This window comes from Cucurbita pepo, chromosome LG10 (genome assembly GCF_002806865.2).
Source record: "Cucurbita pepo subsp. pepo cultivar mu-cu-16 chromosome LG10, ASM280686v2, whole genome shotgun sequence".
Taxonomy (NCBI): Eukaryota; Viridiplantae; Streptophyta; class Magnoliopsida; order Cucurbitales; family Cucurbitaceae; genus Cucurbita; species Cucurbita pepo.
The window spans coordinates 5,087,759-5,102,979 of NC_036647.1; the positions used below are offsets into that span (position 1 = coordinate 5,087,759).

Below are 15,221 nucleotides of genomic sequence, written 5' to 3' on the forward strand. Positions count from 1 at the left end.
CCACCGCCCCCACCACCCCCACAGCCCCCACCACCCCCACCTCCTAGTTCTAGTTGAACGTCGGTGCCACCTTCGGCGCCATCACCCCCCCTGCAGAGGAACTGCAAGAAGACGCCAACAATAGCAAAGGAAACGAAAGCCACAATTACTATAACAGTGGTCCGATCAACCATTTTTGTTATGAACTTGAAGCTTGCATTGCAATATGGATTTTCAACTTTTTTATAATTGAATTAGGGGTTGGATATATCTGTGGAGTTGAAATTTCCAAAGAGTTGCATCTTACACGTAAACTCATTTGTTTTATAAACTATTTACATTCAATTCTCAAAATTATATTCTAATTCAAATCACCAACTTCCAAAATAAGCTAACCTATTTAATTCANAAAAAAAAAAAAAAAAAAAAAAAAAAAAAAAAAAACAAACGCTAAAACTCAATTCAAACATCCTAATGACCATGCTTTAGATCGTGTTATCCAAACTCCATATAATTTAGAATAAATATAATTTGAAGTCGTTGATAAGTTCATATTATAATCTCTAAACTATAATTTTTAGAACTTATTATAATTTAACATACAACAATTTAATTTACATACAAATTTATTTCAAAGAAGTTCTAAAAACTATTAAGATTGACACCTAATTAATCATAATACATATTATACGCCCACCTCTGAAAGAAACAATTAACGTCAACAGCCACCACCACCGCCACCGCCGCCGCCGCCGTGTCCTCCACCTCCAAAATGGACCCCTACGAGGTGTACCCCACCATGTCCATGGTGTACGCCGGCATGTCCATGATGCAATCCTCCACCATGGGCAGCACCGCCGAAACGAGCACCTCCTTCGCCGTTACTGCCACCCTCTGTCCCATGGCAAAGTAAACTCAACAGCGTGAAAACAACACAAATGGAAACAACCACTGGGATTATAATAAACGCTGGATTAACCATTTTTTTTATTTTTTTTTTTCTTTTCCCCCACGAACTTGAAGAAGGTTTGCAATGGATTTGGTTTGATTTATATGGCACACAGCTTGAGAGATTGGGGAGATTGGATAACGCATTTTACACGTAAATTGAATTCAATTTTGAAAGATTCACATCTGTCATTCTGGAAAATTCATTCCTTCAAGGTTTGACCTTTTCTTACAAAACCACATGTTGGATTAAAAAAATTTGAGTCCACCTATGTGTCCATGTGGTAACCAACTACATCCACTTGCTACATAAATCATATGCACATCAATATTGAATTAAACATGGTTTTAAAAAAATTAGGAACTTTTTCAAAAACTTTGCATGACGAGTACTTTTCGAGATTTTGAATCAAGGATCAGTATGTGCTGACACAAAATATTTGAATGACCGACATACATATAACAAAATAAAAATACAAAAGGAGCCCTCTACCATCTCAACTACGACCAAAATTTGTAATAATTCATTCGTGATTCTTTTTACTAGTCTTTGGTCTATTTAATCAGGTCCAAAAGTGTAACGGCTAGATGTAATAAAATTGAGATGTAGGATATCGATCTCTGTGCCTCTCGCATGCTAAGTAAATGCTCTACCATATGAGCTACATCCCCTGAATTTGTAGACCAAAATTTGTAATAATTCATTCATGATTTTTTTTGGTCTATGATTAAAGCATAATAACTAGATGTAATGAAATGGAGATGCAAGGTATCAATTCTTGTGCCTCTCGTATGCTAAGCGAATGCTCTACCATATGAGCTACATCTTGTTCCTTGAGACGAGTTCAGGATTAAGAATGAGTGATATGAACCGAGAGACATCAATCATACAATATACTTCAATGAAGATGTGAAGAAAAGGTTGTCAAAATTATCAAAAGATGTTTCAATTCATGTCACATTGAAGAAGAATGAAGTTTGATTGTTGTAAATTTTGGGTGGGTTACAATTTAGAGTTGTTGTATTTTAAGATTTTTTAGGTTACATTTACATAATGGCTCATTATGACCATTAAGTATGAATGTTACAACTCTTAGTAATGCCTTTAGTAGTTTAATTTTGAGGGTATATAAAGCCATGTATGTTGAATCTGTAACAGACTTGGAAAATATAGAATCATTCAAGCTCGATATGATCAATCTTGCTTGTGGAGTGATTCGAATCTCAAACAAGTGTTTGTGATATTTGATCAACAAGAATCATTCAAGCTAGACATGATCGATCTTGCTTGTGGAGTGATTCGAATCTCAATCAAGTGTTCTTGCCTTGAGATATTTGATCAACAAGGTAATCCAAATCTTACCTCCTTACAGTTGATTCCTTATCTTATCAATGAGTTTGCGAGTCCCTTAGTTGTCTCCGCATGGTAGCCACATCCTATTATAATCTAGTGGACACGAGTCATACAAAAGGGCATAACACAAACTTAACCTAGATTCTTAAACATCATCAGTTCAACACCTTGGCGACCGACATTCATAAGTAATGGGTCCTAGAACTCGATTCAAATCGTATTAGCCTCGACTCCTTCATAGAACATGTTCTAAAAGTGTGGCCAAACAAGGTTCTTTCATCGCCGGCAACCCTCTTTTTTTGAGGTATGGTTAAACAAGGTTGTGTTGGATTGGTATTATTAGAAGTGCAATGCACGTGTTGGTTGAATTTGGAAGATAGAAATTTGAGTCGTTTACAACTGAGCAACCTGCAGTGGCACTAAAATTAGAAATGGGAAGAACACAAACATTATAAAGCTTTCACACAAGGAAGAAAGAAAGAAAAAGAGAAAGTGCTATGGAGAGTGGGAGGCTTCATTCTTCCTTCAATCGTCCAAAGGCAGCTCTTGGAGGATGGAGAGCCGTCAGATTCATACTTGGTAAGTTAATCAAAACACCATGCGTGGAAACCTTCCTCTAGTATAGGCATTTTAAAGCCTTGAGGAAAACCCGAAAGGGAAAGCCCATAGAAGACAATATCGGCCAGCGGTGTATCTGGGTTGTTACAAATGGTATCAGAACAGATACCGGACGATGTGCCAGCTTTCTCGCTGTTCTTCAAAAAGGGTAGACACGAGGTGGTGTGCCAGCAAAGACACTGGATCCTGAAAGGAGTGGATTTGGGGTGGTTCCACATCGATTGGAGTAAGAAAAGAGTGTCAGCGAGAACACTGGGCCCTCGAGGAGGGTGGATTGTGATGTCCCACGTTGGTTGGGGAGGAGAACAAAACACCATTTATAAGGGTGTGGAAACCTTCTCCTAGCAGACTCGTTTTAAAGTCTTGAGAGGAAGTCCGAAAGGGAATGGATTTGAGTGGTTACAGTTAGTTTGTTTGTTTTGTTTTGTTTTGTTGGGGTTATGAACTTTTTTTTTGACTTTGTGGAAGGAAATGAGACGTTTGAGAAACTGGCGTCGATGAGCTTGATAGCCAATTTGGTATTGTATCTGCACACGATGTACAATTTGGACAGCGTTGATTCGGCTTATGTGTTTCAAATATGGAGTGGCACCACCAATTTCGCTGCCCTCGCCGGGGCTTTTCTTGCTGATGCTTATTTGGGAAGGTTTTATACTCTCCTCTTTGGCTCCTTCGCCTCCCTCCTGGTACTTTTCTTCTTCTCTTCCACCCCTCTTCACCAAATATACATATTCACCTTTCAAAATTCATGGGTTTTTTTGATATGGTTACTCAAATCATTTAGTGATTGTATGGTAAGTTGATTTAATGTTGGTTAAAGTTAATGTGAGATCCCACGATCGATTTGGGAGTGAAACGAAACAATTTTTGTAAGAGTGTGGAAACTCTTCCCGGTCAAATGTGTTTTTAAACATTGAAAGAAAAGCCAAAAAGAACAAATAGCAGTGGGCTTGAGCTGTTACAAATGGTATCAGAATCGGACATTGGACTGTGTGCTAGCGAGGACGCTGGCCCACAAAGGGTGGTTTGTGAAATCTCATATCAGTTGGAGAGGGGAAACGAAGCATTCTTTGTAAGGGAATAAAAACCTCTTTCTAGCATACGCGTTTTAAAACATCGAGGGGAATCCCAAAAAGAAAAGGTCAAAAAGAACAATATATCGGCGAGCTATGGGTTTGGACTATTACAAATGGTATTAGAGTTAGACACTGGATAGTGTGTCAGCGAGGACGCTGGCCCCCAAGGGGTGGAAACGAAACATTCCTTATAACGGTGTGGAAACATCTTACTAGCAGACACGTTTTAAAACCTTGAGGGNAAAAAAAAAAAAAAAAAAAAAAAAAAAAAAAAAAAAAAAAAAAAACAATATTTACTTGCTGTCACTTGAAATGTTACGAATGATATCAGTCAGCTTGATAGAAGCTTGTCCAGAAGCGACTAGATGCCTCTTGACTTTAGTATGGTTTAGTCTTTGTTTCCAATGCCTCCTTTCTTGTAGCCATGGTTGAATAAGCAAGCGACCTTGCTTGCATTCTAAGGGGAGCAATTTTGTGAGTCTACAAAGCTTCGCAGTTCTCCCTCCCCTTTACCTCGTCATGGCATTAGATCCATAATGACTGGCGAGTCGGAACCTTATGAATATAACCACGCGGAGCGCTATAAACAAAACAAGAAGGCTTATAATATTATGGGCTGAATGTGGTGATATTAATTGATAATAGGGCATGGGAGTTTTGACACTAGGCGCTGGCTTCCCTGAAATGAGACCTCCACCCTGCAGACATGGCGAGTCCAACTGCCCACAGCCTCACCCTTGGCAACTCGGCTTCCTCTACCTCGGCCTCGGACTACTTGTCATCGGAGCCGGTGGCATAAGACCCTGCAACATCTCCTTCGGCGCTGACCAATTCGACACCAACACTGAAAAAGGCAGAGCCAAGCTGGAAAGCTTCTTAAACTGGTGGTATCTCCTCTTCTCTGTCGCTCTCGTCATAGCACTAACCCTTGTCGTCTATGTCCAAACCAGCATTAGTTGGACCCTCGGCTTCGCCATTCCCACCGCCTGCTTCGTCTTCTCCATCCTCATCTTTCTCTTGGGCCGCCGCTTTTACATCTGCAAGACCCCTCAAGGCAGCGTCTTTGCCGACATGGCGAAAGTCCTGGTCGCCACTTGTCGGAAGCGCAATGTTCCAAAATTCACTCAAATTGATCACTTACATGACCCTCCAATGGATTCCTCTAAGCTGTCTCACACGGATAGGTTTTTGGTATTTGACAAGGCGGCTACGGTGGTTGATTCCTCCACCGAATTGGACGAACAGGGGAAATCCAAGAACGAGTGGAAATTGTGCAGTGTTCATCAAGTGGAGCAATTCAAGTGCGTTGTTGGGATTGTCCCCATTTGGGTAGCCGGAATTCCATGCTTTATTTCAATGCAACAAATGGGTTCATTTGGGATTCTACAAGCCATTCAAATGAACAGATTCATCGGACCTCATTTCCAAATCCCACCGGCTTGGATGAGTCTCACACCCATGATTGCTCTGTCCATTTGGATTTATATTTACGAGAAATTCGTGGAATTCATGAAGAAAAAAAACCATAAAAACAAACGCTTCTCCATGAAAACCCGGATCGAAATTGGGATTGTGATGTCGGTTATATGTATGGTAGTGGCCGGAATTCTCGAGAATGTCCGCCGTAACTCGGCGGTGGAAAATAAGTCGTTCGTTTCGCCATTGCACGTTTGGATGCTGATACCGGAGTTTGCTCTGTCGGGTTTGACGGAGGCTTTTGCGGCCATTGCTGTGATGGAGCTTCTGACTACGCACTTACCGGAGAGCCTGAGGACGGTGGCCGGAGCTATATTTTTCTTGAGCTTGTCGTTAGGTAGCTATATGAGCTCTGTTCTTATGGCTATAGTGAGCAAAATAAACAGAGTGGAGGGCGGAAAAAGTGGATGGCTTGGAGGTAATGATCTTAACAAAAACCGCCTTGATTACTTCTTCTACGTGGTGGGTGTCATTGCAGCATTCAATTTCTTATACTTCCGCTTCTTCGCCACTCATTTCTTACCCAAACCCAACGTTTGATCCACCGCAGAAGCCTCATGAAAGTCCGTTAATGGATCAAAAATCTGGTCGTACATAATCAACAAGTTATATATATATATATTGATGTGTATATGTATATGTACACTGATTGATGTTAGGTTGAATGACAGGATAATCTAAGGTCACGACCTCATGTATTTGTATTTAGAGATGTGTAAATTGAAAATTACATTCTAAATCATAGATTTGGTAACAAACCATGAAATCCTATGTTTGGTAACAAATTAGTAAATCATTATATTATCTTAAGATATAATCTATTCTACGTCTAACCATGGAAACTTTCTGGGCTTTTTCTTCCCTTTCTTCCTTTTTATTATTAATTTTGAAATAAATAAAAAAAATTTAGGAGAAAAAAATAAAATTTTGGAAAGTTTTGAGCGTAATTTAAAAAATAACTTTAATTTAATTTAATTTAATCTGAAATAAACTTAAAATGTGAAGACTAATTAAATATAAATTTAATAAATCTGTATTAAATATGAGGACGTGGACCATTCATGAGTTGACAAGTGTGCATTGCTATCTGGCAACTAAAATTTAATTCCAACGGCTACTTCAGTTCCCGCGTCAGATATATATATATATATATATATATTTGAACAGACTGTATTTCAGTGTTTTTTTTTTTTTTTTTTTTTGTTCGTTAAATTCTTCACCTCTTTCCCGGAAAAGCCTCTCCGATCACAGCCTTTATATAAAATCTCCCAAAAATCACCTTTTTAAGCCAAAAATCCAAACCCCAAATAAAACCATGGCCAAGATCGACGCCCTTCGTCGGTTTTTCCTCCCCTGTTTCTTTCCGCCCACCGCCACAACCGCCACCGCCGCCTCCGCCGCCCCCAAGAAACGTCTGAGCACCTCGCTTCGTGACGACTTAGAAATCTCCGCGTCCACCACCACCAATGGCGGTCCAACCCACGATCAAGATTCTCCCGCCACTACTCCCGACAGCGTCACGCCGAAGTTCGCCGCGGCGGCCGCCGCCGCCGCCATCGTAGCTCCACCACGACCTTCGAAAACTATGGTGATCGGAACTATCTTTGGCCATCGGCGTGGGCACGTGTGGTTCTGCGTCCAACAAGACCGCCTCCGAAACAAGCCCTTTCTCCTACTCGAGTTTCCGATTCTAACTCACCAACTCGTCAACGAAATGCGATTCGGACTCGTCCGAATCGCCCTCGAGTGCAACCGGGTCGAACTCGGGCTCTGCCCGCTCCGTTCGATCCCCATCTGGGCAATGTCCTGCAACGGGCGAAAACTCGGGTTCGCTGCGAGGAAAAAAGCCGGCGACTCGATCCGGTCCATGCTAAAGACAATGCAATCCACAACAGTGGGAGCCGGAGTAATGCCATCCGGGTTCGGGTTCGGGTCGGGATCGAAAACAGAGGAGGTAATGTACATGAGAGCTAATTATGAGCACGTGGTGGGGAGTGCTGACTCGGAATCGTTCCATCTTATTAACCCGGCCGAGTTCCCGGGACAAGAACTCAGTATCTTCTTGCTCAGATCTCCAAATATGGGTAATCAATAAAAATGGTACCTTTACCTTATTTATGAACTTCATTTCTGTACATTTTTTCCTCTGTTTTTATGACCCAACAGAGTTTTTGGTTCTGTTTTTCTTCGGAGGATTTTCAGAAATGAAAACTCTGCGTTTTCTTGCTCTGGAAATTCCATACGTGTTCTTGTTCTTCATGTTCATGTTCATATGAATGGATAAACATTACTTTTTAAAATTTGATGTTAACTAGAGCCACCTCTCCATGTATATATAAATATATGGTAAGATTGAATATTGAATATTAAATATGGCATATGATTCCTGCAAAACTATGATTATAAAAATGAATGGACACCATATCTTTGTTTATATAGATTATTATTATATTACACAAGGGGATGAAGATGTAATTAGTAGATATGGAAGAATATAGTGAATATTAAAATGATGGATCAAAGCAAACACTCATAATGTTGCTTTCCACGAACGTGGGTTTCTTTCTTCAATGATTTTGTCTCCAATTTTTGTAATTTATGGGATGACGAGAGAATTATTAGGAGAGAGTTCCACGTTGACTAATTTAGAAAATGATCATGAATTTATGGATTTATAAGTATGATTGTCACCAGACCTCTTGCTCAACGTGGATAATATTGTACCATTTGAAGGGACACTGGTTCCTAACATAGTATCACCGATATGCTCTTAATTTAGCCATTTTAATAAAATCTTAAAATGGTGTACTTTGTTAGAGGACTCTAAAAGGAGTTGAGCTTCACTTAAGGAGTTGTTCAAGGGCTCCATAACACTCTCCATAAGGACATTCTTTCCTCTAGTCTGTCATTGAAACCAGACACAATTGGGATCATTTTTGTCTCTTTTTGAGTAATTTCAGTGGTCTCATACGAGAGCTCGATATCCTTAATGGGGATCTCCATGCGGATTTGTTATAAGCCCTCACGTGTTTGTAAGTTATAAAAAGTATTATATAGCTTATGAGCAAAGTCCGAGTGTGGTTCATGGAAACTCGGTAGATTTTTGTTGGGTTGGAACTGTAAGGCTTCCAAGTCATACTTCTATGTTTATATGATATGATTCTCCTAATAATCATTCCATAAACGTTTGAAAATCGATTATTTTAGGTAATAACCATTCGATACAAATTCAAATTACTTTCTCTTATAGATAGTAAGTCGTAGTAGTCAAAATTGATCTTATAAATAGAAACTAAAAGATACATTTGAAATTAATTTTTTATAATTTTTTTTAGTAACAAAAACCAGTTTGCATTTTGTACCACGTTGGCACATCGTTCGATGACCATGTTCCCCTCTCCAACCGACGTGGGATCTCACAATCCATCCACTGCCCATGAACTCGATCTCATAGTCCACTTCCTGCCCATGTCCTCATTGGCACAAGGTTCAGCAACCGACTCTTATACCATTGGTAAGAGTTCAAACCCATTGCTAGCTGGATATTGTACTCTTTCGACTCTCTTTCGGATTTCCCTCCAAGGTTTTAAAATTTCTCTACTAAGAAAAAGTTTCCACAACCTTATAAGAAATGTTTTGTTTCCATTTCTGATCGATATGAGATCTCATAATTAGTTACACAACTTTCACATAAAATGGTTCAAATAAGCATGAAGGCACCATAGATATACCAGCTGAAGTCATGAAATGAATTTACAGTAATACATTAATCTCAAACCCTAAAAGCTTTACTCGTGGGGATAAAACAATAGAGCATTAAACTAAGAAAAACTCTAATGAAATTAACACCCATTAATAAACATAAAACAACAATATTAACAGATAAATCAATTTAATGAGCAAATAACCCATAAGGGTTTTTTTTTTTCTTACCTTGTTCATAATCTTCTTGTGCTGATTCAAGTAGCATCCGAATCATACTTTCGAGCTCTAGTAGACACTTCGAAACACTGAAAGTGTTAGTAAAAATTAAATATATATTTGATTTGATCGAAGCGAACCTATTCGAATATATTGTCAATCAGGAAGAGATAATCTGCATCCCAAGGACCAGCGAAGCACATCATGAGAGGATAAGTAACATATTGAACTCCCTAAACCTCAGGATGCAGATTACCAGATCCTAACTCAATCATTGAAAATGAAAGGATTTTGAGAAGAAGAAGAGAAAAGGATATGAGGTGGTGTTGTTGTTGTGCATTATGATGAGAATTTATATAAGGGTTTTAAGGCCATTGATTCCCCCAATAATCTTAATTTAATATATTATTAAGTGGATACCCATGATAGATAAGGTGCTGTCTCTGAAACAGAATGATGAATGATGATTCTTTTTGTTCTATTGCTGCCCGAGTGAATGATTAAATGCCCATTCTTTTCTTGCACAATCATTGTTCTTCTTCCTTTGACTGCTTTTTCAAAGGGTATCTATCTATCTCTTGCCTCTCGGGATACTTTCTCTAATGTTTTGTTCACTTTGACCCGTTATGTATCGATCGTCGCTAGTAGATATTGTTCACTTTTGTCCATTATGTATGTATCGTCATTAGTCCCTACTCCAACACTCTGATACTATTTATAGCAGTTCAAGCTCACCGCTAACAGATATTTTTCCTCACTCTGATACTATTTATAGCAGTTCAAGCTCACCGCTAACAGATATTTTTCCTGTATCAATTGATTTAGTATTGATGCTAAATACTTTATATTAAAGCAAAGCAAAGATGCGTGAGTGAGTAGCTATTCTAGGAAAGTAAAAGGAGTGATAGAGAAGCTTATTAATTTATTTGAACCCAAAAGGATGGCTTTAATGAACATGTGTAATGATCTGGGATTCTTCTACCTTTTTTCCATATGGAAATCATTAATTGATTAAAGGAATAGCTGACGGGATTATATCCCAAGTATAGATTAGATGGTCACCCTCAGCTTTTGTTTACACACTCTAAAAGGCCCTTTCATTATTCTATGTTTATGCCCATCCAAAAAGGAGCACCAATTTTGTTTCCTCCTTGTTATCTGCTGCTTGCTTCCTGTTCCTCGTCTCTGTTGTTTGTGCCTTTCCATCATTGCTCAGATGCCAAAACACAGGGCCTCTGTCCCATTCTCAACATCATCAATCATATTCATGAACCAATTCTATAACAACTCTCTACAAGTAGAGTTTAAGAGGAAGATCAAGAGATGTTTGTGGTACAAGCCACTTAGAACCGGGGGATCAGATCCTCTTCTAAACCAGCTTGCTAAATTAGTATCCAATTCAACCTAAATGCTTCATGACAGAGGTTTCCAGAATATATCTAATTGAAGATAGTTTTGCATAACTTCTTTATTCCAACAGATGGAAAGTGTTGTCCTTTCTTCTATCGAAGATGGAACAGGTTCCCCCTCTCAGATTCGTCTACAACAATGGAGGCTTCTTCCGTGGAAGGTATGAGCCTTGGGAGAGATGGGGGAGGGACGCTAACAGCAACCACTAGATAAGATCAGACATATAGTCTTGTTTTCGAAAAAAAGGACTAGATAGAACTCGATAAAATATCTCACTTCATAGTTTTACAGCATTGGTAAAGATAATCCAACAATCCAACGACCATAATCAGTTCAAGTAATATGAAGATCATAAGACATGTCAGGCCAAGCACGATGAAATTGTTCGACATCTATAGGACGCATCGAGTCTAAAATAAGGTGTTTCATTTAGGAAGCCTCAGCAGCTGGTTGAGTCAAACCAGACTTCACCAACAACTTGCTTACGGACTCGGGTGAGCAAACTTGATACTTGACGTTTCCAGCAGGTGAGAGGAAAACCTCAGCTAATTCAAGCTTTTCAGATGTAAGACTTGTGCTATCCATGGTTTTGCTAAGCACCTTAAGTGCAAGCTGTATGGCCTCTTCCCTAGTGATATCATCCTTGTAATCCTGTTTAAGCATCGACTGTGCTGCCTGGTTGTTGGCACCAATTGCCGCAGCCTTCCAGCCACCATAGTTTCCACTTGGGTCACTCATGTATAGTTGGAAGCCATAGTTTTTATCCCATCCTGCAAAAAGAAAAGAAACGCCGAAGGGGCGTAGACCACCAAATTGGGTGTATCCTTGTTTTGTATCACAGAGAGATTGAACCAGTTGCTCAACAGGCATTGGCTCTTGGTAAGCGTAAGTGTATCGTTGGGCTTGAACCCTTGCAGTATTGATCAATATGTTGGCATCGGACATAATTCCAGCCACAGCACATGCAACATGATCATCAATTTTGTACATCTTCTCAGTGGAAGTTGAGGTCTGCAGGAGTTTGGATGTCACCTTCTTTTCACCTACCAACACCACTCCATCTTTAGATAATATACCAATTGCAGAACCTGCATTTCCAATTGCCTCCATTGCATATTCAACTTGATAAAGACGGCCTTCAGGAGAGAAAATCGTCGTTCGGCTGTCATATCTTCGAGACATTTTCTGATATTCTGTTGGACAGAGAGAAATAGAATGGAGAATTAAGGATAGATAATCTGCAAGGATGATGATCCCAATCAAATTAGCTTGGATAAGGAGATGGGAGGCAGACATGGCATGGCATGAATATGATGACGCATCATATTTTCAAAAACATTGGGAAAACTTCACAAAACACACCAGTTCGATACGACTCATTACATTTCTACCCTCAAATTACTAATTTGAGCAACTACACCACACAAGTTGCGTAAGTGAGACCCCATTGAATAACCATTTGATTTTTTATTTGTGAAAATTAATCTTATAAACACTACTTCAACAAATAAGTTTCCTTGTTTTGTTATCCACTTTGTACCAATATTTGTATCAATGTTTTCAAAAGTCAAACCAAGTTTTGAAAATTAAAAAAAAAATATATATATATATATAGTTTTTAAGAACTTGTTTTTGTTTTTGATAAATTTTTTAGTATTACATAACAAAGGGGATAGGGGGAGTTGAACTTCTAACCTCAATAGATATGGTACATGTCAATTACCATAAAACTATACTTAGCCGAGTAGTTTTTGTGTTGAAAATTTGACTACGAATTCACACGTTTCTTTAAGAAAAATGAAAACGGTAGTCAGAAAATTGGGAGAAAACAAGCACAAATCTCAAAAACATAAAACTAAAAACGAAACCATTCTGAAAATGGTCTGGAAAAATTTGGACCCTTACTGCTTGTGTTTCTGTTTAAAACTATCGATGAGTGAGCAGCAAACACGAGCTCAAATTAGTCTCCAGCCTCCTAAAATATTAGGATTTCATGCATTTTATATAATAACAAGTAGATGGAATTAGATGAGGAGGCCAAAATGAGGGGTGTAGGAAAACGAAAATGTCTCGAAGGGAGATAAGGGCAGAGAGAAGAAATCAAGATAGTAAGCGCTACAACCAGAGAGGAAGAACATATTTCCTCTTATCTTCGTATCTCTAACACACAAAGTTTCTTCTTTATTTCAATATATCTCTATTTACCTCTACCTTCATCTCTCCTTTACAATCTCTTCTCTCTACTATGCCTCCACCACATTCTCTCTCTCTCAATTTAACACATTTTGACATCCCTTTGCCAACATTTTTTCCTCCTCAGTTTGACCTCCCATCTTCTTTCCAAAGCATGAAACCATGAAATTATACAAAGATGGAGAACCATAAGCACATTTATAGGCTGTGCTGACAAGTGAAACCTTAAAACAGAAACACTAACAGGGTATAAATTTGTTAAACCTCCAATTGGGATGTTTGAGCTAGAAGGGGAAAAAGGCAATTCCGTCTCAAGAAACAAGGGTGAGTAGTTGTTTATTACGGGACTGTTAGTAGTTATTATATTTGAATTTTGTGTGTTAGGGAGTTATAACTTCCTCTGCTGGTTATGTTGTTCTACTCATATGGGTGGCTTTGTAAACACCGCAATTTTAGTTCTTGTCTTGTGGAAGTGAGTCAAGTGTGGAGATTGTGACCGTCTCTAATTGGTCATAGTTGATAGATTGTATGTTCTCTTTGGAGAATTCTTAAGTAAATAATGGAAACCAATCAAATTTCTTCAGCAAGCAACTTAGAGTGTGTAATTGTTTGAATTGAAAATTTATTGCTGCAATTGTAACAAGCCCCAATATACGGGTAGTTTATTCAATATTTTCAAAAACAATTTTTTTCCAGAAAATTTGTATATTACTTCGGTTTGTTCCCCCATCCCCTATGAGATGCAATGCTGCTAACTTTCTCTCTCTCGTTGTCCCTGGCTTATCTGCGGCAAGTGTTTGGTTACTTGTTTCAACAGGTTTAGGTGTTCCGAGAAAATTTTATAAGAAACATTGTTTAGTAGTTTCTTCTTCGAACCTAAACTACATAACAAACTCACCCACTCTAAGTGTACAGATTGTTTGTTCGGAGAAAACATAACAAACATACAAAGTCGCAAGAAGAAACGAAGGATGATGAAATTAAAGGATAAACAAGAACAGACGCCAGACCTAATGCACCATTACCAACAATAATAACTTTCGACAGATTCAGTAGGACTACACCGCGTTTGAATTGGATCCGAAATTTCAATTCCAAAAGTGCAAAGAGAGCTTAGAATCGAAACTACATATACAGATTCCGCAATTCAAAATGGAAGATCAGTAGATTTTTCAGTAGACAGTCCATCGGAAAACAGTTGGTAGATGTAGAGATGAGAAATGCATACCTTCGGGAGAGAATCAGAGAGAAAAGATAGGCGCGGCGGCTGGTTCCGTCGGGATGGTTGAAGGAAAGCAAGAATGGAACGGGTGATTCACAGAATTAAGTTTCCTTTTTCTCCAAGCCAAGTTTCCGCTTGCTAACGAAGTCGTCGATTAACCCAAATTCTTGTCGTTCCAAAATAAGTAGATTTTTGTTAAATATTTTCGCTACCAATATTATATTTTTCTCTTTTCTATTGAAACAATGAATAAATGGATATTACGATTGTATTCCCAAAGTAACTGTTAGCAAGAACAGATGTGGAGAATGGCATATTGTCCATAATTTTAAGTATAAGCTTTCATGGTTTTGTTCTCGACTTTTCTAAAAGGGCTCATACCAAGGAGATAGTATTCCTCACTTATAAACTCATGATCGTTCCCAAAATTAGCCAATGTGGGACTCACTCCCAATAATCTTCAACAATCCTCCCTTCGAACAAAGTACACTATAAACCTCCCCTGAGGCTTATGGAGCTCTCGAATAGCCTCCCCTTAATCGAGGCTCGACTCCATTCTCTGGAGCCCTCGAACAAAATAACTTTAGTCACTTTTGACTAAACTTTCGAGGCTCACAATTCTTTGTTCGATATTTGAGGATTCTATCGGCATGGCTAAGTTCAGAGCATGTTATGAATCACGAATCTCCACAATGGTATGATATTGTCCACTTTGAGTATAAACTCTCATGGCTTTGCTTTGTGCTTTCCCAAAAGAACTCATACCAATGGAGTGCTTTCCCAAAAGAACTCATACCAATGGAGATAGTATTCCTCACTTATAAACCCATGATCGTTTCCTAAATTAGCTAATGTGGGACTCACTCCCAATAATCCTCAACAGTAAGGCCTCCCGATTAAAAACGTGTTCGATTGTATTTAGTTTAAGCCAATTTCGAGATCTATCTCTCTAAATAACGAGGTTCGTTTGCTTCCATAGAGTAAGAATAAAAAAATTCATACTAATTAGTAATACTTAAAGACT

At 38.7% G+C, this 15,221-nt stretch overlaps 3 protein-coding genes across 3 annotated transcripts; 2 read left to right on the forward strand and 1 right to left on the reverse strand.

Annotated features, from left to right (window-relative positions):
• Nucleotides 1-2,778: 2,778 nt before the first annotated feature.
• Nucleotides 2,779-5,991, forward strand: LOC111803733 (protein NRT1/ PTR FAMILY 2.8-like). The gene is made up of 3 exons (XM_023688259.1): nucleotides 2,779-2,860; nucleotides 3,368-3,585; nucleotides 4,621-5,991. The coding sequence occupies exons 1-3, from the start codon at nucleotides 2,779-2,781 to the stop codon at nucleotides 5,989-5,991; spliced, it is 1,671 nt and encodes a 556-aa protein (XP_023544027.1).
• Nucleotides 5,992-6,663: 672 nt separating this feature from the next.
• On the forward strand, nucleotides 6,664-7,745 carry LOC111804458 (protein MIZU-KUSSEI 1-like). Its single transcript, XM_023689264.1, has one exon. The coding sequence runs from the start codon at nucleotides 6,767-6,769 to the stop codon at nucleotides 7,544-7,546; it is 780 nt and encodes a 259-aa protein (XP_023545032.1). The 5' UTR covers nucleotides 6,664-6,766; the 3' UTR covers nucleotides 7,547-7,745.
• Nucleotides 7,746-10,992: 3,247 nt separating this feature from the next.
• Nucleotides 10,993-14,376, reverse strand: LOC111804421 (proteasome subunit alpha type-4-like). The gene is made up of 2 exons (XM_023689222.1): nucleotides 14,204-14,376; nucleotides 10,993-11,975 (listed from the first exon to the last, which is right to left on the reverse strand). The coding sequence occupies exon 2, from the start codon at nucleotides 11,962-11,964 to the stop codon at nucleotides 11,212-11,214; it is 753 nt and encodes a 250-aa protein (XP_023544990.1). The 5' UTR covers nucleotides 11,965-11,975; nucleotides 14,204-14,376; the 3' UTR covers nucleotides 10,993-11,211.
• Nucleotides 14,377-15,221: the final 845 nt, after the last annotated feature.

Coding starts and splice junctions, on each gene's coding strand:
- LOC111804421 (XM_023689222.1), bottom strand. CDS start 11,964: ATGTCTCGAAGATATGACAGCCGAACGACGATTTTCTCTCCTGAAGGC.
- LOC111803733 (XM_023688259.1), top strand. CDS start 2,779: ATGGAGAGTGGGAGGCTTCATTCTTCCTTCAATCGTCCAAAGGCAGCT. Junction 2,861..3,367: donor AGCCGTCAGATTCATACTTG/GTAAGTTAATCA, acceptor ACTTTGTGGAAG/GAAATGAGACGTTTGAGAAA. Junction 3,586..4,620: donor GCTCCTTCGCCTCCCTCCTG/GTACTTTTCTTC, acceptor AATTGATAATAG/GGCATGGGAGTTTTGACACT.
- LOC111804458 (XM_023689264.1), top strand. CDS start 6,767: ATGGCCAAGATCGACGCCCTTCGTCGGTTTTTCCTCCCCTGTTTCTTT.